The sequence below is a fragment of the Neolamprologus multifasciatus genome, chromosome 5 (assembly GCF_963576455.1).
Source record: "Neolamprologus multifasciatus chromosome 5, fNeoMul1.2, whole genome shotgun sequence".
Lineage (NCBI taxonomy): Eukaryota > Metazoa > Chordata > Actinopteri > Cichliformes > Cichlidae > Neolamprologus > Neolamprologus multifasciatus.
Genome location: NC_140443.1, coordinates 22,399,554 through 22,425,634, shown reverse-complemented (window position 1 = coordinate 22,425,634; position 26,081 = coordinate 22,399,554). Strand labels below are relative to the sequence as shown.

The following is a 26,081-nucleotide window of genomic DNA, read 5'->3' as shown; positions in this document are numbered from 1 at the left end:
AGAAAGGACTAGAAAACATTGCCTCCCTTCTTTTCTAGAAAGTGGAGGTAGTTTGGCAAGCGAGTTCCTGTCTGCAGCAGTGTGTCATGGAGGTACTGATGAAAACTGCACTACCGATGCTCTCCAGGAAGGTAACAGGCAACATCAGAGTCTTCCATTAATCTATAAATAGTGTTTAGATGTTGGAAGAAGGACTGGCACCCTCCTCTGAGATGGTTTAAATACATTAGTTGTATGCATGTGTGTTTAACTTAAGGTTGAGATATATTTTACATTCCTCTTCCCCTGACTACCCTGAGATAAGAGAATATCTTGAGGAAGATGGCAAATTACTGGAAGTCATGTCTAGTCTAGGTTTGATCTGTTGTTGGATATAATTGTGAAACAACAATAAGCGGAAAGAAAAACTGTTGCACTGTTTCCCTTTTTTATCCGCACTTCAATCCATGTGACTCGATTGTCTTTCATGTGCCTGCCATTTGACCTAAGCAACTCACATGCGACCTTATCAACCTTCATGTGACACAGATTAATGACAGTCACAAAAAAGGAATAATATTTCCGGGGAACTTCCCGCCAGCTTTGTTGCCATCAATGCTACCCATTTATAAAACGGTTTATGTCTGGAGCTGGAACCAGAATGATGGTTGAAAATATTTTCAGCGATGTGACTCATAAACTGGACCGTTCTCCATGTTTACATTTGCTCCACAGAGAAACTATAAACTCTCCTGGGGTTCACCATCTGAGTTTCCTTCCCTCTGCCATCATCACCGACATAGCAATAAAAATACTTTGGCCCAAAACAGCAAAGAGATCACGTGTTCTACTCCGTTTTTGATTTGACTTTGACTATCTTACATTCCAGGCAAACAAACACTTTTGCTTTGACTTAGAGGCTTCACAGCATGAACCAAAACATACCAGCATGGCTGCATCAAAGTCAAGGATATTTTATAATAGAATGGCAGTTGATGTCTTATATTTAACGAATGACTACATGGATAATTCCACTTCCTACTATAGAGAATTATTCTACATGTATTATTTATCATAAACCAATTCATAAATGCTGAATATGAACATTGCAACCACTATGTCATGGCATCTCAGTTATACAGCATCGAAAAGTTTCTAATGCAGTCAATGCATCTTGAGTATGATGTCACACGATTTGATATGAAGTCCATTAACTCTATTTGATAGCTGAATAAATGTGGAACAAAGTCAACACCTATACTGATAGATAATAAATATTCATAGGTTATAGGGTGCATTTTTCAAAATCAAAGATTGCTAAATGTATTATAAGACTGTGGGAGCAGCCATCGATCAACTAACTGCAGTGCATCTGTGCCTCACAGCCCCTCAGTGCAGATATATATACATATATACAAATATATATAACAGCAAAAAAAGGGGCGATTAAAACCTAACAAATTTGGGTCAGGATATTGTTTTTTGTGCAACGACTCGAAAATAAATATGCATTTGCAGTTTATGACTTTATTGTATTTGAGTAGGCAGACAGTTATTTTAAAACTATGTCAGGCTGCTGTTATTTTCAGAGGTCAGTGTTTCGTCATGTTATTATCTGTTACAATCACTTCGAGTCACACCTTGTTGTTTTGATGCTAGATAAACAGAAGATTGCGGGTTCTATATGTGCTGATTTCCTGGTTGGATCAGTCCGGTCAAGCATTATAGTTTAAATACTTGTTATAGACTTTCTCTAGTGCTGCAGTGATGCGAATATGCAACAATGATTTGTTTAATAGTCTCTTATTTAATTACTGTAATTATTAAACATGCTGTCCTTTCTGTTTCCTCAGATTTAGGGAATGACATTGAGGAGGACAACATGGAACGGACGTGTGACTCTTTACTTATGTGCATTGTTACTGTGCTGAGTCATGGGTTGAGGAGTGGAGGGGGAGTGGGGGATGTTCTTCGCAAGCCTTCCAAAGAGGTACGTGCAACTGCGATTAGGCCTCAGGCGCTATGTTGCATGTGTGTGCATGTGTATATGCGTGCGTTTTTGGCTGAGAAGCTGTAGCACCCGCAGCTGCGCCATGGATCATGTGAGCTCGCTATGAGCCACTAAACTTGTTTTTGTTTCAAAAGTATGGAGGTTTCGCAATGTTTCCTTACAGCTGCGCTGCCTCCGCCTTGTGTGAGAATTAAGCCTCAAAATAGAATTCCACTGAATGAAGGCTTAACCACTTATGATGTCAAAAGAGGATGTGAATGTCTCAATCACGCATTCGCAACTCGACTCTGAGACCCTTACTAGTTGTTAAAGCAAATTACAGCAGTCGTAGGACACGGGTGGCATGGTGGCTCCAACTTTATTTGGTTTGTCCCAAACAAGTGGGGGTAATATGCATTATGTGGGTGGCAACTGCAGGGTGGTCGAAAGAATCCAGAGACAGGCTCATCCCATGACTTTCTAGAGCAATGAGTAAATAAGCAAAACGAGTCGGTGAATCTGACCGGCATATCCGAGACGGGCTGCACCGCGTTGACCGGCTTTCCTGTCGTCTCTGTTACTGTAGCATCTGGCAGGTTATACCCACGGCTTTATGTTTCCATGAACAACCGTGAGGACCAAGGTTAACCTCGTTTTATACTCATAACATCATCCACAACACCTGCTTACATAAAGGCCTGCCTTTTAGGTCATGCCATTAAATGGGACAGGGGGTCCTCATTGTTTCCCCTCCCTATATTAACCTCACTCAAATTAAAGTTTATAATTATTTTAATGTGGGATCATGACCCTAATGTCCATACAACCCTGTTTTTTGTATCTTACCCAGGAGCCACTGTTTGCGGCGAGAGTGATATACGACCTGCTGTTCTTCTTCATGGTCATCATCATTGTCCTGAACCTTATTTTTGGTGTAATCATTGACACCTTTGCTGACTTGAGGAGTGAAAAACAGAAGAAAGAGGAAATCCTGAAGACCTCATGTTTTATCTGCGGTAAGACCGCTCAATCTAATGTGTTAAAGGGGATGTGTTGTTTTTTTCCATATACGTTATTACACATATATCCTATATGTATGCATATGTGTTTCAGACAGACGCGTAAATGAGAGGCTATAAAGAGTGAGACCCAGTATAACCTTTGAATTATGCAAAGTTACTTTGGCAGAGTCCAGGAATAAAAATATGAGGAAGCTGCGTAACTCCTCTGTAGGAAAAAAAAGTAAAAGACTCTCCCTCCTGACATGTTTGGCTTCCACATGGTGCCTTTTGCAAATTCCACTAGTGAGACATTATAGGCCAGGTGACTGCTCCAAAAAAAAATAAATAAATAACAATAGAGATAAAAGCTGATAATGTATAATTGCAGCTCAAATGCATACATACTTTAATGTTGTGTGTAACCTACCAGGTGTTGGGCACAGCTTTCTGTCTCAAGAAGTTGTGTTGGAGTAATGTCCTGTGATGTTAGTCATGGGAAATAAACCTCTTAACTTTCCAGTGATGGGATGATTTGTCTTAACATAAGGGCAGTGTGCCAGCCCGGTAAGGCTGTGCTCTGTTGCTGGAAGGGCTCTGTGTGGTTTTAAAGACTGTTTGTTATTAGAACTCCTCCATAGTCTATCTAATATTACTTTATTCCCAAATTCTCCTCTTGGAATATTAGATTTGATTTGATTTTGGTGTATTTGTGGTTTGTGGTACGCCCATATTAGTTAGTCTATTCGTTTGTTGCTTTCCCCCTCGTCTCTCCCGCCCTCCCTCCCCCTTCTCACTCTGCTGCCGTTCCAAAGAAGGCTGAGTCATGAGGGCTTCCTGCCACTGCTCTGCTCGCCTCCATAATTCATGTCTGTCTCACACGCACAGACATTTTCTCCCACTCGCTCGCTCACTAACTCGCACACACTTAATTTCCTTACCATATGTCTCGTGAGGCTTCGCCGATTGCCCGAACTTTGTCCCTCCGTGTGCCATCAGCCGCATGTCCTTATATGTACATTATATGTAAGTAAGTAGCTAAATAAGAACATGCCGTGCAGCGTGTGCGTGTTTTTGCTCATTACCGAGTGTAAGCTCAGAAGTACATGCTGTATGTGAGCATGTGTGTGCATGCGTATGTTGGGTCAGGCAGTCAGGACAAGTGGTAAGCATATGGAATGAGAACAGTATTATGTCACCCAGCCAGCCATCAGCTCTGACTCATTCATGTTAAATAAGGCCAGGCCACAGGGGGAGCTGCTGTCTCTATGGTTTCCAGAAGGACCACGAGAGAGCAGGAGATGCAGAGATTAGGGGCTCCGCAGGAGGATGTTAAGTGGCTCAACATCCTCTAGCTTGGTTTTATAAGCCATTGATCTTTCGCTCAGTCTCGTATTAGTCTTTAGGTCTTTGGAGGCTGTTGCCAATGATCAATTTACGTCATGAACTTCCTGCACAGGGATTTTTACCTGTAGCTTAATTTATTGTTGTGCAACAAATCAGGCTCACTGGCACGGTAAAATGACCTCCACCATCTTATTGGTTTGGTTTTCATGCTGCCGGTGTCCTTGAGTGAGCCTCTGCTTGCTTTTTTTTTTTTTTTATCAAGCTGTAGAAGGTTTTTATCCTTGGGCCTTCTTTGTTCTGCATTTGTACATCAGTAACACTATTGTGCAGCCCCCTTTATTGAGTAGAAAGATTAGGGTTTATGGGCTTTTAGTGAGGACTAATTGGTTTCGTTGTGTGCATAATTATTATTAATGTGTAAAGTAAACCACGCATCACTTTGTAATGACAGGCTAGCAAAAAATATAGACTGAAATTTTAATTGCCATATTCAGGAAAGTAAGATTTTTTTCAGTCCATGTGACAAGTTAATCAATAAATGTGAAACTCGACTGTCTACTTTACAGAAGTGGTTTCAGTTATAAATCCAAAAATACCATCTTGAGAAAATTAACTTTAAGAACAATTCATCCATTTTCCAACCCGCTTATACAACCAGGGTCACAGGGGGAGCTGGAGCCTGTCCCTGCCCACATTAGCTAACAGGATGGGTGCAACCTGCTGGCTGTCAGTGTCACACTGGGTAACGTTTAAAAAACTTTTAAGTTCATATATATATGAGTTTTAGTTTTCAGACAGATGGTCTCACATTTGACTCTAGAATACTTTAGTATTCAACTGAGTTTGTAGTCGAATCATTTTCTTTAAGTGCCCAGGTCCTGTGCCGCTGTGCATTAGGGGCAAATATCTCCACTATGCCCTCGTCTGTCCAAAGGAGTTTCCTGTGGTTTGTTCAGACGCAATTTAGCAAAAATGTTCCTTTTAGAGAGAAAAAGCTTTTTCCTGTCAGTGCTTCCAAACAAGCCATACCTCTTCTGTCTTTCTCTAACCTTGCTCTCATGAACTTTAACATGTAACATGCTAACTGATGCCTGTAGAGTCAGAATTTCTCTGAGAATTGCACAGCCTGACCTCGGGGTGAATTTGCTGGGGCCTCCACACAGCTAAATGCTCCAGGCTAACAAACTGACAAAACTAATACTTTCATAGAGATGCTCACACTTGCTGATGATAACTTTATTTAGGTGATTAGCAGCACATAGCTGCTACTTACCCTCTTAATTCCTGTGGAAGCAGTAAGGGTCTACTTATTTTTTCTTTAGGACTTCTTAATTTCTGTATGAATGTTGCTTTATTCCTGGAAACTTCTCTTATTTGCAATTTATTACCAATGTTATGTTATCTTTTGACAGTTTTTAATCAATTTTAATTGTATACTTTGCATGTTGTTTGTCTTGGTTCTGAGCAAATTTTTTAGACGTTTTAGACATTTTAGATCACTTACTGCTGTCTGATCAGTGTCACATGACAGTTACATGACAATAATAATAATAAGATACCTTTATTAATCCCACGAGTGGGAAATTTCATGTCTGACAGACAGATGGCCCCAAGAGCCAATGTCCTCAATGTCCTCAAGAGCCATTTTAAGCCAATAGAAGAACAAAGAGTCTTGCAGCAGATGGTTTGGCACCCATAGAGTCCTGACCTCAACACACTGAGCCAGTCTGGGGTTACAGAAGATACTGCAAAAGAGTGAATACAGAGAACAATTGTTTTTCAGGACGCAATGCAAGGAGACCCCTGTAACAGCAAAGTTTGATTAGATTTAACATTCACTGACATTCAACATTCACATCATTTTAGGAAATATTTATGAATTTAACTTGTTAAAATAATGTGCATTGCATTACTTACAAAACAGCAAGAAACATTGCTGCTTTATTTTTCCAAAACACACTGTGACCTCATGACAAAACTATTTGACAGGTCTGGAGCGTGACAAGTTTGACAACAAGACGGTGACCTTTGAGGAGCACATTAAAGAGGAGCACAACATGTGGCACTATCTGTTCTTTATCGTCCTGGTAAAAGTTAAAGATTCCACTGAATACACCGGCCCGGAAAGCTACGTGGCTGAGATGATCAAGGTAAACGCAAAGCATGCACACACCCTTAAAACAAAGAGCTAACTGATCTGGTTGTTTTGCAAGCCTATATGTTAAAAACTGATTGACTTCACTGTGAGACCGCACTGTTTTAGAACTAACAGTGTGTAAAATCAGAGGGAATGTCTGTAAAGACTGTAATCTGCAGAACTTTCTGCATAAAACTTGCTTAACCTCACAGCTTGATGACGTGAGTATCTTTGACATCATTCCCAAGCCATTTACTAGAAATCAGAGTGATCCTTGCAATACTCAGTCCTGAATTCAAGAGCGGTTTGGGGAGCATTTCCCTTTGTGTCACATTTTTATGGTAAGCAGTGCTCATCAGTTTATCCTACTGAGTCACACACAAACACGTACCAGCTTGTCACACACACACACACACCACACACCCTAGTAGATTGTGTTCTGCTTTTTTAATCTAAACTGACAGACATACCTGTCATGTCCATTTAAAACACAAACAGACCAATGGGAAGTATGTGCACCAGAAAGGCAGATTAGCCAAAACTCTTAAAGCTTAATAAGGAATCAGTCACGTGCACACTGTGATTTTCATCGCAGTAGTAGAAAGTTTTCCCAATTTTTTCCATTGGTAACAATATTTTGAATTTGCCTTTTCATTAACTGTTAATAAAAGTAGTTCAACACTCGGCTGATGTTTTCTGTCAATGCCAGGAGCACAACCTGGACTGGTTCCCTCGGATGCGTGCCATGTCACTGGTGAGCAGTGATTCGGAGGGGGAGCAGAATGAAATCAGGAACCTGCAAGAGAAGCTGGAGTCAACCATGAAGCTGGTGACAAACCTGTCTGCGCAGCTGACTGAGCTCAAAGAACAGGTATATCATGTGACAGTCAACTAACTCCCTCTTTTTGTAATACAGCGTCGAGTTTTTCTGTTTGCGTTTTTTTGGATTCAAAGCTCACTGCAACCAATATTAAACTCCAGTTGTTACACTTTGTATTGTTTACATCTTCATTTCTGACTTGCCTTTGTTTGCACACTATTGAGAAATCAGGGGGAAAATGTTATTTCTCATATGCTTGCGTGCTTACAGTCATGTGAAAACAGAAAGCTTTCACAGGACTCTAAGCAGTCCTGTGAAAATCCAAATAAACCCCGTGATTCAATAGCATGTAGAACCACCTATAACAACAATATCCTGAAATAATAGTTTTCTTTAAGACTGTGTCAGTGTCTCACATTGTTCTTTAAGTATTTTGGCCCACTCTTTTTTTAAAACAGAGTTTATTGAGTTTTGTGGGCATTCGGCCACTGCAACACCTTGATTCTTTTCTTTTTCAGCCATTCTGTTGTAGATTTGCTGAGCCAACCTTTAGAATGCTTAGGAGTCACGAAGTTCCCTAATGAAAAAATTTGCACAGCTAATTGTCAAAAACTCCAAAGTCTATAAAAGCTTATGAGAATCAACATCAGTGATTCTATACTGAGATGATGCCTTTAAACTGTCTTGTTTTTTTCCCCCTATGCAGATGACAGAACAGAGGAAGCAGAAACAACGAATTGGACTTCTTGGTCACCCTCCTCACATGAACATCAATCCCCAGCAGCCTGCCTGAGGGGCCTTGGGGCCATTTTCACCAGTGCCTGAGCACCTGTAACAGTGCCAAAACATGTCCATCTCCAGTATCTATTTAGGTCAATGTATGGCTGTATTTTCCAAAACACTCCCTTAGACGTGAGTAAAAGTTATCTTGGTGTTTAGTATAGATGTGTCATTGTGGGTGGAGTGTGCACGACGTGCCTCAGGACCTGAGAAGCCAGTCCTGTAAGTTTCTGTCTTCAGCTTTACTACCCTGAATGCCTTCTGCATCGGACCTGTCAGACAGCATGCCAAAGTTTAGCCATTGTTCCTGAGGGAATATTCCTCTCAAGTGGCCTTGTAATGAGGATTTCATCCTCTGTGTTGCACCAGCAAACTCAGGTCACATGTGGATTTGAAGTTTTGTTTGACCCTTACAACACGATATTTAATATTTTGCTTTCATCAGATGGCAATAAGAATGCTATTTAATATGCAATGACTAATTAAGAACTAACTAGTTTTGTGAATTTTGTTTGCTTTTTTTTATTTAAAATGATTTATCGTGTATTTAAAATATAAGACAAAGCTGTAAACAACACTGAAGAGGTCACCAAGCTTTTCCAAAGCATATAAAGATGTTATTAAATCTGTAATCGTTTGTTTTTTTGTTTTTTAAGTCGAGAGAAAGCATTTGATACTACTTTCAGAATTCTTTGTAATCTCAAACTAAGGTCCTCCTTGTTCCAGGGCAGTTTATATAAGAAAAACAATCGTTGGGAATACATTGTAACTTTTTTTGAAGATAAATAATTCTGACCCGTTACAACTTTCTAGAAATATTTTTTGTATAATGAACATTATGGACTTCCTAGAGAGCTGAAGCAGTCCTGCGATTGTTTCACCCTGACACTGGGTCCATGATGTATTTAACAATGTGATTTATGTGGGATCTCATTAAAACCACAGATCCAAACATAAAAGATTTTTGGGAACAACATTATCTTCATTATCCTTGATATGTCTGCACTGACTTACTTAATCTTCGTTTAACCTGTTTAGATTGAAGCACTGATATTTTCTGTAGCACAGAAGCAATCGTTGCTATTTGTTTGGTCACTTTGTAAAGAATACAAAGACTGTGTTCATGTTAATGTGAAGAAAGAAAAAAACTACTAGATTGAATTTGGAGTGCTGTTAAACCAAACTCAACTTTTATACTTACTGATGGATTCTGTCTGAACTGTACATTGCATTCTTGGAGTCTATTTAAATAAATAAGTGTGTCAAATATGGTTGCTGAAACCAATGTCTGCACCTACAAATGTGACACAAAAGGAAGTGAAGATCTGGTAATTCCCTAAGTCACAGCCATGCACTTTGATACTGCAGTGGGCATGAAAAAAAATGCAGCATGCAGAAGTCATAATTGGGAATTGCCGGCAGATTATCTCTTATCCGAAGTCCTCTAAAAATGAGGAAGTGCACTTCTTCGATTATCATACAGCATGGGGAAATGTCTGCGCGTACATGGGTTGCACATTTGTAAGCTTCAATTGATCTTTTTGTATTTCATCCTTCCGCAGGCAGAATATTTATAGATTTTAACATTTATGTAGCTTCCTGTATTTGCATTGAATATTGAAATTGAACAGTACTGCCCAAAAGTATTGCGCCACCCTTAATTTCTTTATATTTTGTTAGGAAAATGAACGGTTACAGCTATTTATAGCAGCAAACGTATACAGAAATGCAGGTTCTGAGGCAAAAACAGAGTTTGTACAATCCTAACAAGTTTGCAAGTCAATATCTGGTATGAACACCTTTATTTTCAACTCTCTTAGGCAAGCCTTAGTGGAATTTATTGAAGTAATCTTTAGGGATAGTTCTCCAGGCTTCTTGAAGGACATTCAAAGCTCTTCTTTGGATGTTGGCTGAAACTCTGATGGTGCTTTTTTGTTGTTGTTTTAGGCCTAGCACTTCTTCTTTTGCCTTTCACTTGTCCAGTTTCTTCACATTTCTGTGTAATAGCTCTTGGGGATCATTCTGTTGGTGCTTTACAAACTGTTATCTGTGGCATTTTTTATCAATTCAACTTTAAACTTGAAGAAATTGCAACAAATTAACTGTTTGTTTTTTTTGATGCACTGCTCACAACACTGTGCATAAAAATACAATTTAAAATCGGTTTCTTTCTATGCTGTTTGTTGTGTGAAGATGCAACACTGGTTCATGTCTCGCATTAGTGCCTTTACGCATTAATGATTGATAAGTCAGTCTTAAGTGTCTTACAAATGTCTCTTAAAATGGTCAGGTATAAGGAGTGGACTGAAAAGGAGTGGAAAAGCAGCCAATGTCCAAATCAAAAAAATTCCAAAGACCTCCAGAAAGCCTGGGAAACTATTGCTCATGACCACTTTTGATAAATTACAAGAAAGACAGGCTGTTGGATTAAAATATAACGAAATGAGGGGTGAGAGTCAAGACCTTTGCACAGTGATAAGTAAGGTTTCTAAATATATGCTTCAGATTAAGAGAGTGTTCGTCTCTATTTGTCATCTATATATTGTCGCCTAAAAAGCTGTTAAAATAGCCTTTGACAGTCTCTCAGTGGTTTCACAGTATCACATAAAAAACAATATTTTTGTTACCTAAAGCTCAAACATTTTGTAAGAAAAAGAAAAGGCATCATTATCATTACATAAAAAACCAAAAAAAACAGGATGTACTTGTTTTACGTGTCCCCAGACTGCCTTCAGGGTGCTTTCCATCGTTATGGTTATTTATAAAAGATTGGGATGTGACCGGGATTATGGTTGTTTTCCAATTACTGATCCCCACTTTATTCACCAAACTCCAGGAACAGTTTCTAGGAACAGTTGATAAAATCACAGGACGAGAGATTCTGGAGGGTTTTAGTGGAAATAAAGAATGTTACCAGTTACTGTGAAGGATCCTGATTATCTGAAACAATGAAACATCTGTTTACTCTGGATTCTTTTAAAATTTGTGTCATTTAAGTGAAACTTTCAGAGCTAATGCCTTCTGATGTTATGAATGCATGATTGATATCTGCAACTTTCTTTTTCTTTTAATAGATAAGACAGATCGGACAGTTCAAGCGTGCTTTTAGCTGCAAGGCAGGGAGACAAAATGAGCTCTTAAACACAGTAATCATTTTTAGTTTAGTTTAGTTTTTTTGTCAGAAGGAGTAAAACAACTGATAAAAATGCAAGAAGCTTCATAATGTAAAAAAAACCCCACAAAAACGAGCATGACTTCATCTGATTCTCCATAGATTTTACTAAATGTGCTGCTGCTGTGTTAAAAAGGTGTGAAAACTGGGAAAACCCTAAACCTCTTTCACAGTGGTTTCATAAAGTGCCTTGAATTTAAAGTGTCTTTAACTACGAGATGAACAATTTATGATTTTCATGTCTTGTATGTTGCTGAGTGACCCCTAAATGCCACTGCTGTCGTTCCTGTTTTCGTCTGACATGTGACACCTACTGAATGTTGGAGTGTTCTCATATTTCCGTTCATTAAGCTGCAGCTGACCCCTATTATTCCTATTAAATGTGGAAATACCCTTGTGTATTAAGTTTGTTAGGATCATCATCAAACCTCATTTTATGAGCTATTCTTGCGTGAGAGAAAAAAAGTACCTTACTGCTTATTTTAACATTACGTGAGCGTTCTAGGGGATATTTTTTTTAGTAAAAGCAAAATCCTGCAATGTAAATGTCGTCACACCAGTCCTTGAATACCATTTCATTTTTCTGCGAGAAATGCAATCAATGAAGAAGCACGTTTTAAAAGTGTGCCTGCAGCCTGCAGCGGACAGGTGCAGCCGCCGTGTGCGTGGATGAGCTGGATGTGCCCCGCGCGCGCTCAGCAGGAACCCGAGGCCATGAGGAGATCAACGTGACAGACGGCACCGCCTCATGACAGTAAACGCGGACTCCACACAGCCGTCCACGCACAGGTGCACGTGGTTCTCCCACCGTGACCGAGCCGTTCTGCAAACAGACCAATAGACGAGACAATTTCATATTTCCTCTTCTGCAGATTCAATAAGTTGTTTGTCTCCATGAGATTAATGATTAATAAAGTGAACTTTTGTCCTTTAGTGCAGAGCTCGTGACATTTGAAAAGCTCCTTAAATTGTTTTATTGCCCTTGAAGAAATATTCCGATATTTTTTTTGCTATTTTGCAGTCGTACGTGAGATTGTGCCTTTAACGGCTCGATTTACTCTTTTAATTTTATTGTGTTCCTTTTTAAAAAAAACAAACAAACAAGAAAAACCCGTAGTAGGTACCACACCTACTCGCCTCGCGAGGTTCGGGTTTGTTGAACTCCTGCGATGGTTCACTGCCAGCACGTTCCCCGGCGCACAGCCTTGTTTCCATACACTTCAGCATGGTGGTACACGGGATCGGCCATGCCCCGCCCTACGCTCTGACGTCATCCGCCGTCCGCCCACTGAGGTGCCTCATCTGTAGGGAGTGGGCCGTCCTTTCGCCGAGGATACAGCGCCGTTTAACACGTGAGCCTCATGTGACAGAGGTAGATCAGTCTGAGCGGAGAGTCAGAGGGTTTATTTAACTCGTCGTTCTGTCCTCCCCCACTTTCCCAGCTCGCCACCAAGGCTTGACTTCCTCACCGCTGCGGGACCACGGCGTGGAGATCGCAGGAACTAACTTTACAGCGTTTTGTTTTTTAAAAAATGACAGATTATTAAACAGTTTTAACATTTTTCGACGCATTCTGCGCATTTTTCGTTGCATTTTATCATTTCCCTTTTTTATTTACAAATTGCTTTGCAAGTGCTGATAGAGCGCGTAAATAAATGCGTATTTATTTCTGAGTGCTTTTGGAAGAGTACCTCGGTTTTGACAGCACAATTGGAATACAAAGAATGGAGCGAATTCCAAGCGCGCAACCACCCCCTCTGTCCAAACATCAGGCTGAACTGTCAGACGTGCAGGGGTAAGTTATACTTTGGAGATGTAGCTTTCCAAGACTGTGTCCCCCCCCCCCCCCCCCTTTTTAACCTCCAACTAAAATGTACCTAATGTATAATTTTGTGCACTTTACCGTCAAAATGACCTGATTCCTTACTCGTGCGCTTTTTTTGTGTTTCTTTAGGATGGATTTCCCAATGTATGTTTATAAACCCAGGCGGGGAATGAAGCGAGGAGAAGAGAGCAAGGTCCGTTCTATGTGTGTGTGTGTGTGTGTGTGTGTGTGTGTGTGTGTTCGTGTTCGTGTTTGTGGTTGTGGTTGTTTATTGCCAATTGGTAAAGTTAAGTAATAACCATAGAGCTCAAACATCCAGGAATTAGATTAGGAGTTGGTCTATAGTCCCATAAATGGTTAACCTAGTTTCTACTATGACATAACTCCTGGATTCCTTCCTATCGGTGTATCTGCCTCTGGTCATGGAGACCTGTGTGCTCTCGTTTCACTTAAATTTACGCAACATTTCTGTTTTTTCTCTTAGGAAACCTACAAGCTGCCTCACAGACTTATTGAGAAGAAAAGACGTGACCGGATAAACGAATGCATCGCCCAGTTAAAAGATCTATTACCCGAGCACCTGAAACTAACTGTAAGTTCATAGTGTAGGTGGGAGGGTTAATGGGATTGGCTGTATTGAGCGGCACGCACCATCTAGTGGCTGTTTAGTGCTATCACATCTTTGTTGAGTGCGTCAGCAGCTCATGCCGATGACGGCTCACGTTAAAGAGAATGTGCTGCTGTTAGATTTTGTTGTTTCGAGTGTATATTTTAAAAAGTTACATTCAGTGTTGATTTCCTTAATGCAAATGAAATTTCCATAAATTTGTGTAAATTATTTCAGAGTAATCACATGTGGTGATGTGTACATGTGTGGTAGAGCTTGGTTTCTGCGTGTTATATAAGAGGTGAGGATATGCTGACTGTGTGCGTGTCTCTCCATTAGACTCTGGGCCATCTGGAGAAGGCTGTGGTTTTAGAGCTTACGCTCAAGCACGTGAAAGCCCTCACCTCTCTTCTTGAGCAGCAGCAGCAGAAGATCCTCGCTCTTCAGAACGGCATGCAAATCGGTGAGCTGCAGATCATTTTTGCACACGCACAAACACATGAGGAGGAACTGGATGGGTTTGTTAGACAGAATGCAAATAACGCAGATGAATGCAGAATTGCACCACTGAAAGTAACTTCACTTACAGCGGTTTACAAAAGGTCACAGTCTATATTAGATTTCTGAGTGTGTTGTTTCCTTATGTGTTTATAGAGCAGCCTCCCATCAGCCAGGAGAAGTCAGAGGAGATGTTCTGCTCTGGCTTCCACATGTGTGCCAAGGAAATTCTCCAGTATCTCGCTAATCACAAGACTGACGGAGACTTCACCCCATCCCACGTCATCAGCCACATTCACAAGTTAGCTGTAGAGGTGCTGCACAGTCCAGCCCGACCCCGCACCCCTCTTAGCCCTCAACCCGAGGAAATCCCTGCCTACCAACCTCATAAAGAAATGTCTCCCAGCTTAGCCCCTAAGCCCAGTGAGGGCTACGGGAGGAACTGTGTGCCCGTCATCCAGCGGGTGTACGCTTCACCAAGCGGCGAGCAGAGCGGCAGTGATACAGACACAGACAGTGGCTACGGAGGAGAGCTGGAGAAAACCGAATCTGGGGCGCCGCAGGGACATCCAGAATATTACGTTCACGGGACCCAGCAGAAGCGACTGCTGGCTGACAGGCAGAACTCCAGCATCAAGCAGGAGGATGACGAGCCACGCCACAAACGAGCCCGTGTGGAGTCGTCTGAGGATGAGCTGCTCTCAGGCGGAGAATCATCAACTTCTTCATCCTCTAGCGGATATGGAAGTTTCATGAGTGCATCCCCTAACCATCCACCCCCTCCTCCACATCCCCTCTGCATGCCTTTCTACCTCATTCCACCCTCTGCTGCAGCTTACCTACCAATGCTTGAGAAATGCTGGTACCCTGGGGCCATGCCAATGCTCTACCCTGGCATGAGCAGCTCATCACCTACCATACCCAGTGAAAGGCCCAGCCCACCTCAGCTTGTGCTGTCTCCCCGGGGAGGTTCTCCAGCCCCAGCCATATCTCAGACCCCCATGGACTCTCCTGCTCTCCTTCAGGCACTCAAGCAAGTACCACCCCTCAACCTGGAAACCAAAGACTGAGAGATAAAGGCGAAAAGATTGCCCTGATATATTGCCCTGTTCTCAAAACACGACTGAGCTGTTCCATAATTCATAATCACTCATCTCCTCTTTTCCTCAGCCTGGAGGGTAAAGCATCAAATAAGAGGACTTGTAGAAATGATCAAGGAGAGAGAGAGAGAGAGAGAGAGAGAGGTGAGAGCAGCATCCTTCCACGCTGAGAGCAATGCAAAGCTCTGGTTGAATGTCAAATGCTCAGCGGTGTTCAGTGGTATATATGTATCATATAAACTGGATCTGCCCTGTGCACACATAAACACACATATGGTTGAATGTAAAGAAAGAAATGTTTTAGCTGCTGCTGTTAAAGTGTAAACACAGATGAACATTGACGCATCTCACTCGCGATTTTGTAATTTAGAACGTGTTGCACCAAATGTTAGCGATAATTTGCCTCCCAAAGTTTGTCGCCTATGTCCTTTGCTCACCATTATGATTACTGAGATGGAAAAAAAAGCCCTTTCAGCCATAACCGGCACCACAAAATACAAGGATTCCCTCAAATGTGTACAGACATGAGCGAGGGTACACCACATGGTAGATGAAGGAATAGGCCGCCGCATGGCCACGCTGAATGAGAGAAGTATCGTTTATGATTTAAACAGACGCCTAAGATGGATTTTTCTGTAATTATTGTTCATAGATTTATTGTACATTTCTATTTTTGATACCTTCTCGCACTCTGTCTGCCCCGAGAGGTATACGAGGAGAGCAGAGTGTGGACAATGTACGTCGTGTACTCAGAAACTGTGTACATACTGTAGCACTGTGCTGGACCTGGTCTGCATACTCGACATCTGTTTCTGCTCAAGTCAAACCCGGTGTTTGTGCTTGCTGTTGCCTTTTACTTGTGAAAAGCTGATAAATCTCAGATGTTAATTCTCTGTACTATGTATGAATCTTGGAGACAAAGGAGCAAGGAAGTGAATGTAAACGTTTTAACCAGAAGACTAGTTTTCTATAGAAAGAGGTACTTGAGATTTTATATTTTGGGACCTACATGAAAGATGTTTGATGTAAATATTTTGTCTATAATTGTTGATATACATGATATAAGTGTATTAATAAAGTATTTTTTTTCCCATGGAAACTTGTTCTGACCGTATATGTACGAAAGAGAGTGAGAATGTGTGTGTGGAAACAAATAAATACTTTTTAGAGGTTTTACAGCACCACAGCATTCACGTCACAGGGAACACTTATGTAATGGCAGATCTGTGGCATGGCTCTCCTGCTGGTTAACCGTCTGTGGCCTCAAATGCAAAAACACAAGTAAACACACGAGTATAAACAGCTACGGTAAATCATCTGAGGCAACAGTCAGAATACATCTGCGTCTTGTCTCTGTGGCTGTATGAGACGATAGTAAATACGATGATTCCAGATTTGTGACACATCCCTCTGTATTTAGTTTCCCTGCAGAGTGCTTTACCTCCTGGAGACATGCAAAACAGGTAGCTGTATAATTTACAAAAAATGCTACCACTACCTCCTGTGTTGTGCAATCACATTTTTCATCTATGCGATAGCACCTCCAATTATAGGTTTATCTCAGTGCAGTTCAACACAAGCCCAGTGCCAGTCACAACATCTTTGTCTTCCCACCTACACATTTTTTTTTCCAGTGCCCTTTTTTTCCGAGCTTAGTCATTCTGTTGCTGGTTTGTTTATATAATCTACAGTTTGAGATTATGACCAGCCACCTAAATGTCATTTATATCTTTCAAACTAGTTTCCTTGAAGCTGATTTCCATTTATTTGTTTCAGGAGGAGTTGCATGTTGTATTGATGTCATGAGTTTGCAAGTAAAACCATTATACATGTACTCACCACCCACTTTGTTATTTACACCTTGCTAGTGCCAAGTTGAACCCTTTTTACCTTCAGAGATGCCTTAATTCTTCTTGGCATAGATTCAACAAGGTGCTGGAAATATTCCTAAGCAATTCCCATCTATACTGATATGATAACATCACACATGATGTGAATCTCCTGTTCCAGCACATCCCAAAGGTGCTCTATTGGAATGAGATCTGGAGACTGTGGAGGCCAGTTGAGTACAGTGAACTCATCGTCATGTTCAAGCAATCAGTTTGAGATGATCTTGTCTCTGTGACATGACCTGTAATCCCCCTGATGGAGTCATCAGAAGATGAGTGCACTGTGGTCATAAAGGGACGGACAAGGTCAGCAATAGTACTTTGGCCGTGGTGTTTAAATGATGCTCAGTTGGTGCTAAGAGCCCAAAGTGTGCCAAGTAAATAACCCCCACACCATTACAACACCATCACCACACACATATATATTGATATATATCAGGATAGATCCATGCTTTCATGTTTTTTACACCAAAGTCTGACCAGCAAATGTTTTTCTAGTCTCATCTTATCCAATTTTGATTACCAAGTACTAATTCCAGTGTGGCCATCTGCTGGAAAGACTATCTGCTTTAAGGTTTGTGTTGTGCTTTCATAGATGCTCTTTAGCATAGCTTGGTTGTAACAAGTGCTTATTTGAATTACTGTTGCCTTCCGATCAGCTCAAAGCAGTCTGGCCATGCTTCTCTGCAATTAAGAAGACATTTTCATCCAGAGAACTGCTGCTCTCTAGAAATTCTCTCTTTTTCTCTGTAAACCCTAGAGACTTTTATGTGGGAAAATCCCAGCGGATCAGCAGTTTTCGAAATACTCAGATCCGCCTGTCAGTCACCAGCTATCATGCCACCTTCAAAGTCACTTTAAATCATCCTTAAATCTGATGCACGCTTTGAACTTCAGCAGGTCATTTTTACCATGTCTATATGTCTAATGAACCGAGCTGCTGCCACATACATTAATATTTGCATGCAGGAGCACTGAACATGGCTGCTGGTACCAGTCGAGTATTGTTGCTGACTATGTCAATCCCTTTAAGACCACGGTGTACCCATCTTATGATGGCTGCTTCCAGCAGGATAACAAATTAGTGGATAAGATGAATACCATGTTTTCTCAAGTCATATTCGACTGTCCCTCTCTCGTTGTTTCCTGTCTGTAGTTAAAAAATTATGACAAAGCATATGAAAAAAACTTTATTATTTTATCCACATATGTTATTTAACACACAGCTCAACAAAATCTAGTTAACGACAGTTTACATGAATTTGATTAAACCTGTGGCAGTCAAGTGTGTTACTGTCTGAATGTTTTGAGAAAATGATTGTAATCAGTAGAGTAAGGATTCTTCTTCTTGGGGCATAAAGACCCATATCACTTAAAAAAATAACTTTCCAAGTTGTTTTTACATTTTAATTTTATTTTTGTAAAAAAAAGCACTGAAACAATTAAATAGGTGTTGCTAAATGTACCAGCGTGTCTGTGGACCCAGAATGATTTTCTCTGGTTATTTCCTGTCATCACCAAACCTTAAACCTTTTTTTTTTTTATCATTGAAACTTTATTGCCACCTGGTGGGGAATTGAAATACCCACATCCTATAAAAAGGCCAAACTTTTGTACAGACATGCATATAGATAAACTAATAGATATTCTGGTAATTTGGTTTCAGCCCATTAATATGCAAATTATTTTCAGCATTTCTGGCTGTGCTCCATCTCCATCAACTCAACATCTCTTGTATTTATGTTCTTCTGTGAGCTCCCCTTTGTGTCTAGCTTTGACTTGCCTTTGAGAGTTTAAGCATAACTGATGCTTGTGGGTAGTCGGGTGAGATAAAAAGGCAGAATTATGACAAAGGTTAGTTCCAGTCACAATATTTGGTTGCAAATGAAAGACCTCAAGGGTTGGAAGGGGACCCTGGAGGGATGGAAAGACCCTGGAGGAAATCTTATGTTGTGGCTCAGAACTTCGCTGGGAAAGGAAGGATTTGGACGTGTGTGATGCATGATGGCGAATGGACTGCTGTTTACCCTCTGATGTACAACACGCCGGGTCTAAGGAAAAGGATAGACTCCTTGGCACCAGGGTTGCCCCACTGACACGGCGACATAATCCCAAACGCTGTGCTTTCTTCTGAGGTTCAGTGTGTACACTCACAGGCTGTTCACATGCCACGCTGCGGCAGGATTTGCGAACAGGGCAGGTGTTTTGACGTTCTGCTTTTCTATCGTGCTCCCTCTTTGGACATGTAGATGTCATCTGGCTTTTTTTCACTTGACTCTCCTTGCCTAAAAGGGGAAACTCAGCAACTGCATGTGGCTTCTGACTGAATTGTTTGTGTCTTGGCTCAGCCACAGCTTGAGATAACTGCTCTGGATGGACCCGATGAGGGAGAGGTGAGTTAGAGATAAAAGACTGTCTGTATTGTCTGGATCTCTTTATGGGCGCTCCTTCCACTAGCAGGTTCACTCCAAAATACTGAGGAACTTCAACTGCAGCCTGAAAATGTGATAAAGTAAAAACAAATCACAAAATTTTCCATGGCATTCATCGTTAAGTAGAAATACCCTGGAAATAAACAGCAAATGGCTTTGGAGCCAGTCCAACCTGTTTGTAAATAAGCTTGAAGCCTCCTGTGCAAGCGCTGGGATCAGTCCTCCAATCTAGCACAACCCTCAGCGTGTCGACTTGCACAGCAGGACAGAGCCGTGCAGTCACAGTGCTGGAGCAGGCCATAGTAGGGCTGGCATTGATCTCTAGAAGCCAAGGCCTCAGATCTCTGCCCAACATAAAATCAGCTCCATAAAGCTCAAAGCTTGCCTTGTGGGGCTCCACCAAATCCTGGGCTGTCTGTAGAGCATGGACAACTGCTTGCTGCATGCCTGGTATCACCACCGACTCCCACTCTGTCTCACGCCCTTCTCGCTGCAGAAAAGAGCGAAACTGTGAGCAGGACCACATATTATCCTCCGGCAGTCCTGGATGGCGGTTACGAGATGGCTGGAAGTGCTTCTGGATGGAGTTGTTGCACAGGTGGACTGAGCTGAGGAAAATGGTAGAAAATGGGAACATCCACAAAGTACTCTAGATAAAAGACGCCGTAAAACTTAACTGTAACCTTAATTTTTTGTCTTTTGTTTGAAAACTCTTACTGACCTGTCCAGATTTTTTGTCGAGTAAGGCTGAGTGGAAAACCGCAGGTAGCACTCTTTGTAGAACCAGATAGTCAGAGGGTTCCAGTCAGTAACAAGGAACCACTGACGGAGGTCAAACTTTGTGCAGTGGACCAGCAGGGGGCGTTCCAAGTATTTTTGAACCACCCACTTACTCTCCTTTGTCAGTGCTCTGTCAGTGTCCACAAGTGCCAAAATCTCATCCAGGTGATTCATACACATAATGCCTAATGATGATGAGGGTGTGAGAGTGAAAAGAGAGATGAAAGCAGAGTTGATTAAAACAAAATCATAACTGCAATTTTGACAAACTATATGATTCAGCAGTGTTTAAGATGACCTCGTGAATCAAATCTGATGTTTGATGATGGAATCTCATTTCTTTAAAGTAATTTCACTCTGTCAGCTTTCAGTCAATACCATGTCAAATTTCCCAGCATACATTCAAAGAATGGGTCATGTTAATTTCTTAACAACACACATAAAGTCAATAATGAAATACAAAGTACTTCAAAAATAAAAAGAAGGCTTGGCTTTACCACTGCTGTGCAGTGCAATAAAGGCCTCTTGTGTGCAGCCAGATGGAAGGAAATGCGACCAAGACCAACAATTCGAGCATGATCGCAGACAGAAAACTATTTGACAGCTCAACAAATAAAAATGATCCCTGGACAAAGTTGTCCTCTGAAATTTGTCAGAAAGTAATAAGAAATGACTTGCAAAGCGCAAAGTGAACACCCATCCTACTAAAGATAAATGAGAGTGAAGACAAAGTAGCTATACCTGCATATATAATTCCACTTAGGCCAGACTTGACTACAAATCATATCTTTGTTGAGATGAAAACAGTGGTGTTTAAAAACTTATGTGAGTCTTGAAATAAAAACAGTGAAAGGAGGAAAAAAAAGAGTGTGACATCTTTCTTCTCTATGTATAAAAATTAGTAAAACAAAACCGAAAAAACAAAACAAACAAAAAAAAAAGCAAGCTTGCTATGTAAGCATCATATTAACTATTACGAAGGTAAATTATCAGAAAAAAGCCTAACCTCTTCCTCTTGATTTGGCACCTGGTTTGATGATCCAGATGTTCTTTAATCCATCTGTGTCCAGCTGTGGGCAAACAGCCTGAAGTCTGGTTAACATATCCTGGCAACGCTCCACAAATACACTGCTGCCCCTGATCAGTTTGCCTTTACTGCATATAAACATGTTATTGTTAGAATTGCAAATACAGCATAATTTACAGTATTTGTAATTTTATAGTAGTGGAACTGGAATGGTAGTTTTCTAATGCCCTCTGTATTTTGAACATGTATAGCATGTCATTCTATATTTAACCGCAACCTTTACTTATTGACTTGACTAAGCCATTGCATGGGATGTACCACTGACAGGTACAAGTGGTACCTGACATGAATAAATCCTTCCAGCAGCTAGAAAAGGCCAGTATAAAGGACAGCACAAAGGCTCTGATCATGGGACAGGAAGCACCAGATGGATGTATGCAGGAGTCTACCGCAGGCGACAGGACCCAGACTGATGCCCCAGAGACAGTCCAGCACATAGTAGCAGGATGTAAGAGGCAAGCCAGGACACCGTACACTGGGAGGCACAACTAAGTGGAGGGAATAGTGTACAAGAGCATACAGAAGTTCCCAAGTCCTAATGAGAGACACCACCAAACGTGGTTGGAAACATCATGGCTAAGGTCTTGTGGGACTTCAAGTTCCAGACAGACAAGCAGCTGCTGGCCAATCAATCAGACTTGGTGGTGGTTTACAAATAGCAGAAGACCATAGTTGTGATAGATGCGACAATCTCAGTGGTCAGTAACATCAGGAAGAAAGAGCACAAGATAATAGAAAAGTACAACTAGAGCGGATGTGGAAGCTAAAGTCCAAAGTGGTACCAGTGGTAATGGGAGAACTGGGATCTGTAAACTGTATGTAAGCTGTAAACTGGAAGATGGTCTCCAGCAGATTTGAGACACAACACCTGAGGTCCAGAAGAGTGCAGTGAGCTAAGATATTGCGCAGAACCCTCAAATTCCCAGGTCTCTGGTAGAAGACCCAAGATAAGAAACACACACACGCCCCTTATGGGATGTTCTCCTGACTAATGAGAACTCCAATTTTGCTATTTCAGATACCTTTTAAGTTGTTAGCAACCTAAATTGATTTTTATAAGAGGCTTCCACTGCCAGTAATGAAAATAAAACGAGTGTAACCTGTTGACAATTTGTAGAAAAACCCTGAAAGCTCCCAGAAAATCTCTCAACTCACTGCACAACCATGTAGTAGTGTTTAAGAAACTCTGTCCATTGCGCTTCCTCCACCGAGGGCGGTATTTCTGCTGTTACATCAATGTCGCTGTGCTTTAGAACACTGAGAAACTCTTGACACACGTGTAAGGCTGTGTTAATAATTTCTGGACCAACAGATCGATGCTCCTTATGATCCAACTCTGCAGAGAGAGAGAGAGAGACAATATTGCACCGTTATACTCCCTCTTGTCCAAACTTTGCATCAAAAGCATTTTTATTTCTATGTGTGAGAAATTATTTCTAAACCTTCAGCGAGACTGTTCTTGGATTTTTGTTTGTCCCCCTCTGGTTCATCTCTTCTCCAAATACTTGTCTCAACCACATACTGCAGCAGACTGGTACATGCTGTTCTCCTGAAATCCTCTTTATGTCCATAAAAAAGAGAAAAACAGTCAGAGAAGCTGTTGGATAGGACATAAGTCATCTTAAAAATTCTTTGCACCTAAATTACACCTCATTTAGTCTTGTAGAACATCTTTTTTTCTGTTATATGTAATTTACAGCAGACCTATGAATGCATGCTTTTCATCCTCTGCTCCAAGCCTGTAGCATCTTGGGAAGAAAGTGTCTGGATCCGCTGTGTCAAACCACTGAAGGTTACGCAGATTCACACAAAGTCCCACCTGAAAACAAAACAATTACACTGCAGGAAAAGAGCTAAATAAAATGTATGTGCCAGTTAATCATTAGAAACGTTTTACCTTTGTGGTAAATGTTCCAGCATTCGCATAGTGATTGGTCATCTGGTCGTGCCGCAAGGAGCGACAGTCTATGTTATCCCGTCGTGTCGTCCAGTAGAAATACGTTGTTTCATTTCGAACAAGGCGAGACTACAAGAGTCACAACAAAGACAAAGAAAGTGAAAGTCCCTTTGGCTTTACACTGGGCAAGATATCTGTGTTAAGTTAGTGGGTACACCTAAAACTTCTCTTACCATGAGATCATACATGTCATCAAGGTTCTCCCCTTTCTCGCCTTCATCCGCTCTCTCTGTCACAAGATAAGAGGTGTGTGTATACATGCATGGTTACAGGTGTTTATAAAGGGGTCTGTGTTAGAGGCTAGAATCTGTAATGCAGCATACGATTTCTTGTTTACCAGCTAAAGGGAAATCCATCTAACTTGTGTTACAATTACTCTCTGTTAATTATTCCCACACTTAGAGGAGGGCAATCCTTTCTCTTTTTGGCCTTACCAGTAAAATAACTGCAGATCAGACCATCATTACCATCCTCCTCCTCAACGCAGGGGTAAGTAGGTGTTTTTTGGACGGGATGTGGCAAACGACGTTCAACCCACCCTCTGGCCCATAATGCAGCACGGATCACTGGATAGGGTCCCTGCACTGAAAACACTTTCCTTAACTGAGAATGACAGGAAAAGAAATGAAGAAAAAAATATGACACAATCAACTGTGGCATTACATTAAAAATCTGTTTTTACATATGATCACCTTCACAGCTTTGTCCACCAGCGCTTTAGCTGTTTTCAGCCTGTCTGGATTGATCACTGGCAGGCTAGGTACACTGGATCGTATCCTTCCCCCCACTGGAGCAACTGTGGATTGTAACACTGGAACAAACTCCAGATTTAGATATGAAGTACTAATTATGTTTTTACCAGCAGATGTACAATGACTTACCTGGCATTTGTTGCTGAGGTCTGTAGGTCTCTTTTCAACTGACCAATGCATAATGTGAAAGAGAAAGCAAAAATGCAACCAGTTGCACTATTTTTACATCATATTATAGGATTTGAAATTATACAGATCTATGAATAGCAAGCTAATATAAGTAGATCCAAATTTACAGAGACAATATCCAAATATACCTTTTCACTGTAGACCTAAACATGCTGTTTAGGCTACTGGCTACTGTTTCCCCTGCAGCTGAAAAATAGAGGAGGCTTTACTATAAATAGTATGGCATGTGGTACCTAAATATGTCTATGCAGCAGCTGAAGAAGGATGTAAATTGGGTTAATCAGGCATCTTAATCTGAACTGATTTAGGCTGTGATGACTGGCAGAGCTACGCGCAAGAAGGGCGCAGGTGCGCGCACACGAGTAGAAACATAAAACGAATACACCATGACCAGCCGTGGATTGATAAGCCAACTCTCCATGATTTAAATTAGCGATTAAAAAGGCATAAAGAATATTTCTAAAATGAATCTCAAATAAAACCAGGTGTTATTTTACAGTGGACATGAATATACAAACCTCTGTTGTCACTTCCCCACTGAACTGGCGGCTCTATGCATGGGCTGTATCTGTATGCGTCCATAGACTTGCTCAGTCCGGCTTCCTTCATGCTGCCGCACACTGTTCCCATAACAACCGTGCATGCTCCCACAGACAGTTTATAGTTGCCCCAACAACAGTGTCCAGGAGAAACAGGACGCCACGCCGGTGGATGGAAAGTCCACCACCTTGAGGCATGCCTTGAAGAAACTGGATCACTATCGGACACTATCAGTTGCAAACAGCGTGGCTTACAGGTGTATGCGACATGCACACGGACAATTAAGGCACTCATACATGATATGTGTGTGGAAATATCCCGTTGCAGTTGCACTTTGAATTCAGTGTGAATGGACAAAGTGGTTAAAGAGGGTCAGCTTGCCAAAATTCAATACAGTGTTCTGCAAAGTGACTGGTAGGCAAGAGTTCATGCCGAGGTCAATGATGGAAAAAACAAACTAACAAAAAATGTTGCTTTTATTGCCTGGTTAATTAAATCTTATCTCCTTATCTATCAATAAAGATTAACATGTTGTGTAGTTAAAGGAACCCATCTGTGCTACATCGTAAATAACTGCCTTCAGTGATAAATTATGTCATTTACTACGCATGGACCTTTCTTTGCGTAATGCATCAGCTTAACACACGATGGCATCCGAAGACTTGTGGTATATTCTGGATCAATCAGATTCTGAATGTCTGTGTTCGTTCAAGCCAGTGCGCCAAGAAGGCAACACTACAGCGTCTGTTACAGCTTAATATTATGTTACCAATCTGCGTATTTTGTAACCCGAAACCCGCAGTCACAAAGTTTAGTCCAGGTAGAGTGGTTTGCTACTGGACTACATGAAAACATTTATTCTACTGCATGAATTTCATTGTTATAGGTTGGAAATTTTTACGCCTTTTCCTACAAATATCAGACTCTTAAAATTAATTGAACTGGTAAAGATGAAGCTTTACCCAAATATGATTTCTAGACAGGATAAAAGGCATCTGAAATGACAGTTGACCGTTTTTAACAGCTTTGTAATTGAAAAAGAGGAACATATGAGTGAACGACTTTTTTGCATATATGCATGTTATATTTTCGTAAATGGTACGTACATGTATGCATATATGATACAGCAGCCTTCACGTGATATGCCAGACTTTATACCTGTATGTTTTTTGTTTTGTTTTGTTTTTTTGTGGATTTTAGTA

At 41.0% G+C, this 26,081-nt stretch overlaps 3 protein-coding genes across 12 annotated transcripts in view; 2 read left to right on the top strand and 1 right to left on the bottom strand.

Moving 5' to 3' along the window:
* Positions 1-11,739, top strand: part of LOC146518650 (inositol 1,4,5-trisphosphate-gated calcium channel ITPR1) — a 74,605-nt gene extending 62,866 nt beyond the window's left edge. For all 6 annotated transcript variants that reach the window (XM_085160787.1, XM_085160786.1, XM_085160790.1 and 3 more), the window contains 6 exons: positions 39-131; positions 1,833-1,969; positions 2,820-2,985; positions 6,304-6,464; positions 7,161-7,322; positions 7,978-11,739. In XM_085160787.1, coding sequence (XP_085016913.1) covers positions 39-131; positions 1,833-1,969; positions 2,820-2,985; positions 6,304-6,464; positions 7,161-7,322; positions 7,978-8,064 — 806 coding nt within the window. In that variant the 3' untranslated portion in view covers positions 8,065-11,739. The remainder of the gene's footprint in view (positions 1-38; positions 132-1,832; positions 1,970-2,819; positions 2,986-6,303; positions 6,465-7,160; positions 7,323-7,977) is intronic.
* Positions 11,740-12,557: 818 nt separating this feature from the next.
* LOC146518649 (class E basic helix-loop-helix protein 40-like) lies at positions 12,558-20,973 on the top strand. The gene is made up of 5 exons (XM_085160814.1): positions 12,558-13,018; positions 13,178-13,241; positions 13,533-13,640; positions 13,995-14,118; positions 14,310-20,973. Exons 1-5 carry the CDS (start codon positions 12,948-12,950, stop codon positions 15,221-15,223), a joined length of 1,281 nt encoding a protein of 426 aa, XP_085016940.1. The 5' UTR covers positions 12,558-12,947; the 3' UTR covers positions 15,224-20,973.
* Positions 18,567-25,188, bottom strand: ttll3 (tubulin tyrosine ligase-like family, member 3). Of its 5 annotated transcripts, XM_085160809.1 has the most exons (14): positions 24,858-24,950; positions 24,468-24,525; positions 24,280-24,317; positions 24,091-24,209; positions 23,833-24,001; positions 23,572-23,627; positions 23,339-23,467; positions 23,146-23,260; positions 22,884-23,000; positions 22,597-22,777; positions 21,361-21,509; positions 20,296-20,539; positions 19,747-20,182; positions 18,567-19,638 (listed from the first exon to the last, which is right to left on the bottom strand). In XM_085160809.1, exons 3-14 carry the CDS (start codon positions 24,284-24,286, stop codon positions 18,865-18,867), a joined length of 2,496 nt encoding a protein of 831 aa, XP_085016935.1. In that variant the 5' UTR covers positions 24,287-24,317; positions 24,468-24,525; positions 24,858-24,950; the 3' UTR covers positions 18,567-18,864. The 5 variants fall into 5 exon arrangements, with proteins under 5 accessions (XP_085016935.1, XP_085016933.1, XP_085016936.1 ...); XM_085160807.1 differs by lacking the exon at positions 24,468-24,525 and having other exon boundaries at positions 18,567-18,961; positions 19,002-19,638; positions 24,091-24,317; positions 24,858-25,188; XM_085160810.1 differs by lacking the exon at positions 24,468-24,525 and having other exon boundaries at positions 24,858-24,932.
* Positions 25,189-26,081: the final 893 nt, after the last annotated feature.

What these genes read in the sequence shown, in the direction of transcription:
- LOC146518649 (XM_085160814.1), top strand. Translation starts at nt 12,948, where the DNA reads ATGGAGCGAATTCCAAGCGCGCAACCACCCCCTCTGTCCAAACATCAG. An exon ending in GAACTGTCAGACGTGCAGGG is followed by an intron (nt 13,019 to 13,177) that starts GTAAGTTATACT and finishes GTGTTTCTTTAG; the next exon opens with GATGGATTTCCCAATGTATG. An exon ending in TCAGAACGGCATGCAAATCG is followed by an intron (nt 14,119 to 14,309) that starts GTGAGCTGCAGA and finishes ATGTGTTTATAG; the next exon opens with AGCAGCCTCCCATCAGCCAG.
- ttll3 (XM_085160806.1), bottom strand. Translation starts at nt 25,173, where the DNA reads ATGAGTGCCTTAATTGTCCGTGTGCATGTCGCATACACCTGTAAGCCA. An exon ending in CTGGAACATTTACCACAAAG is followed by an intron (nt 23,261 to 23,338) that starts GTAAAACGTTTC and finishes TTTTGTTTTCAG; the next exon opens with GTGGGACTTTGTGTGAATCT. An exon ending in TCAAGCTTATTTACAAACAG is followed by an intron (nt 19,639 to 19,746) that starts GTTGGACTGGCT and finishes TCACATTTTCAG; the next exon opens with GCTGCAGTTGAAGTTCCTCA.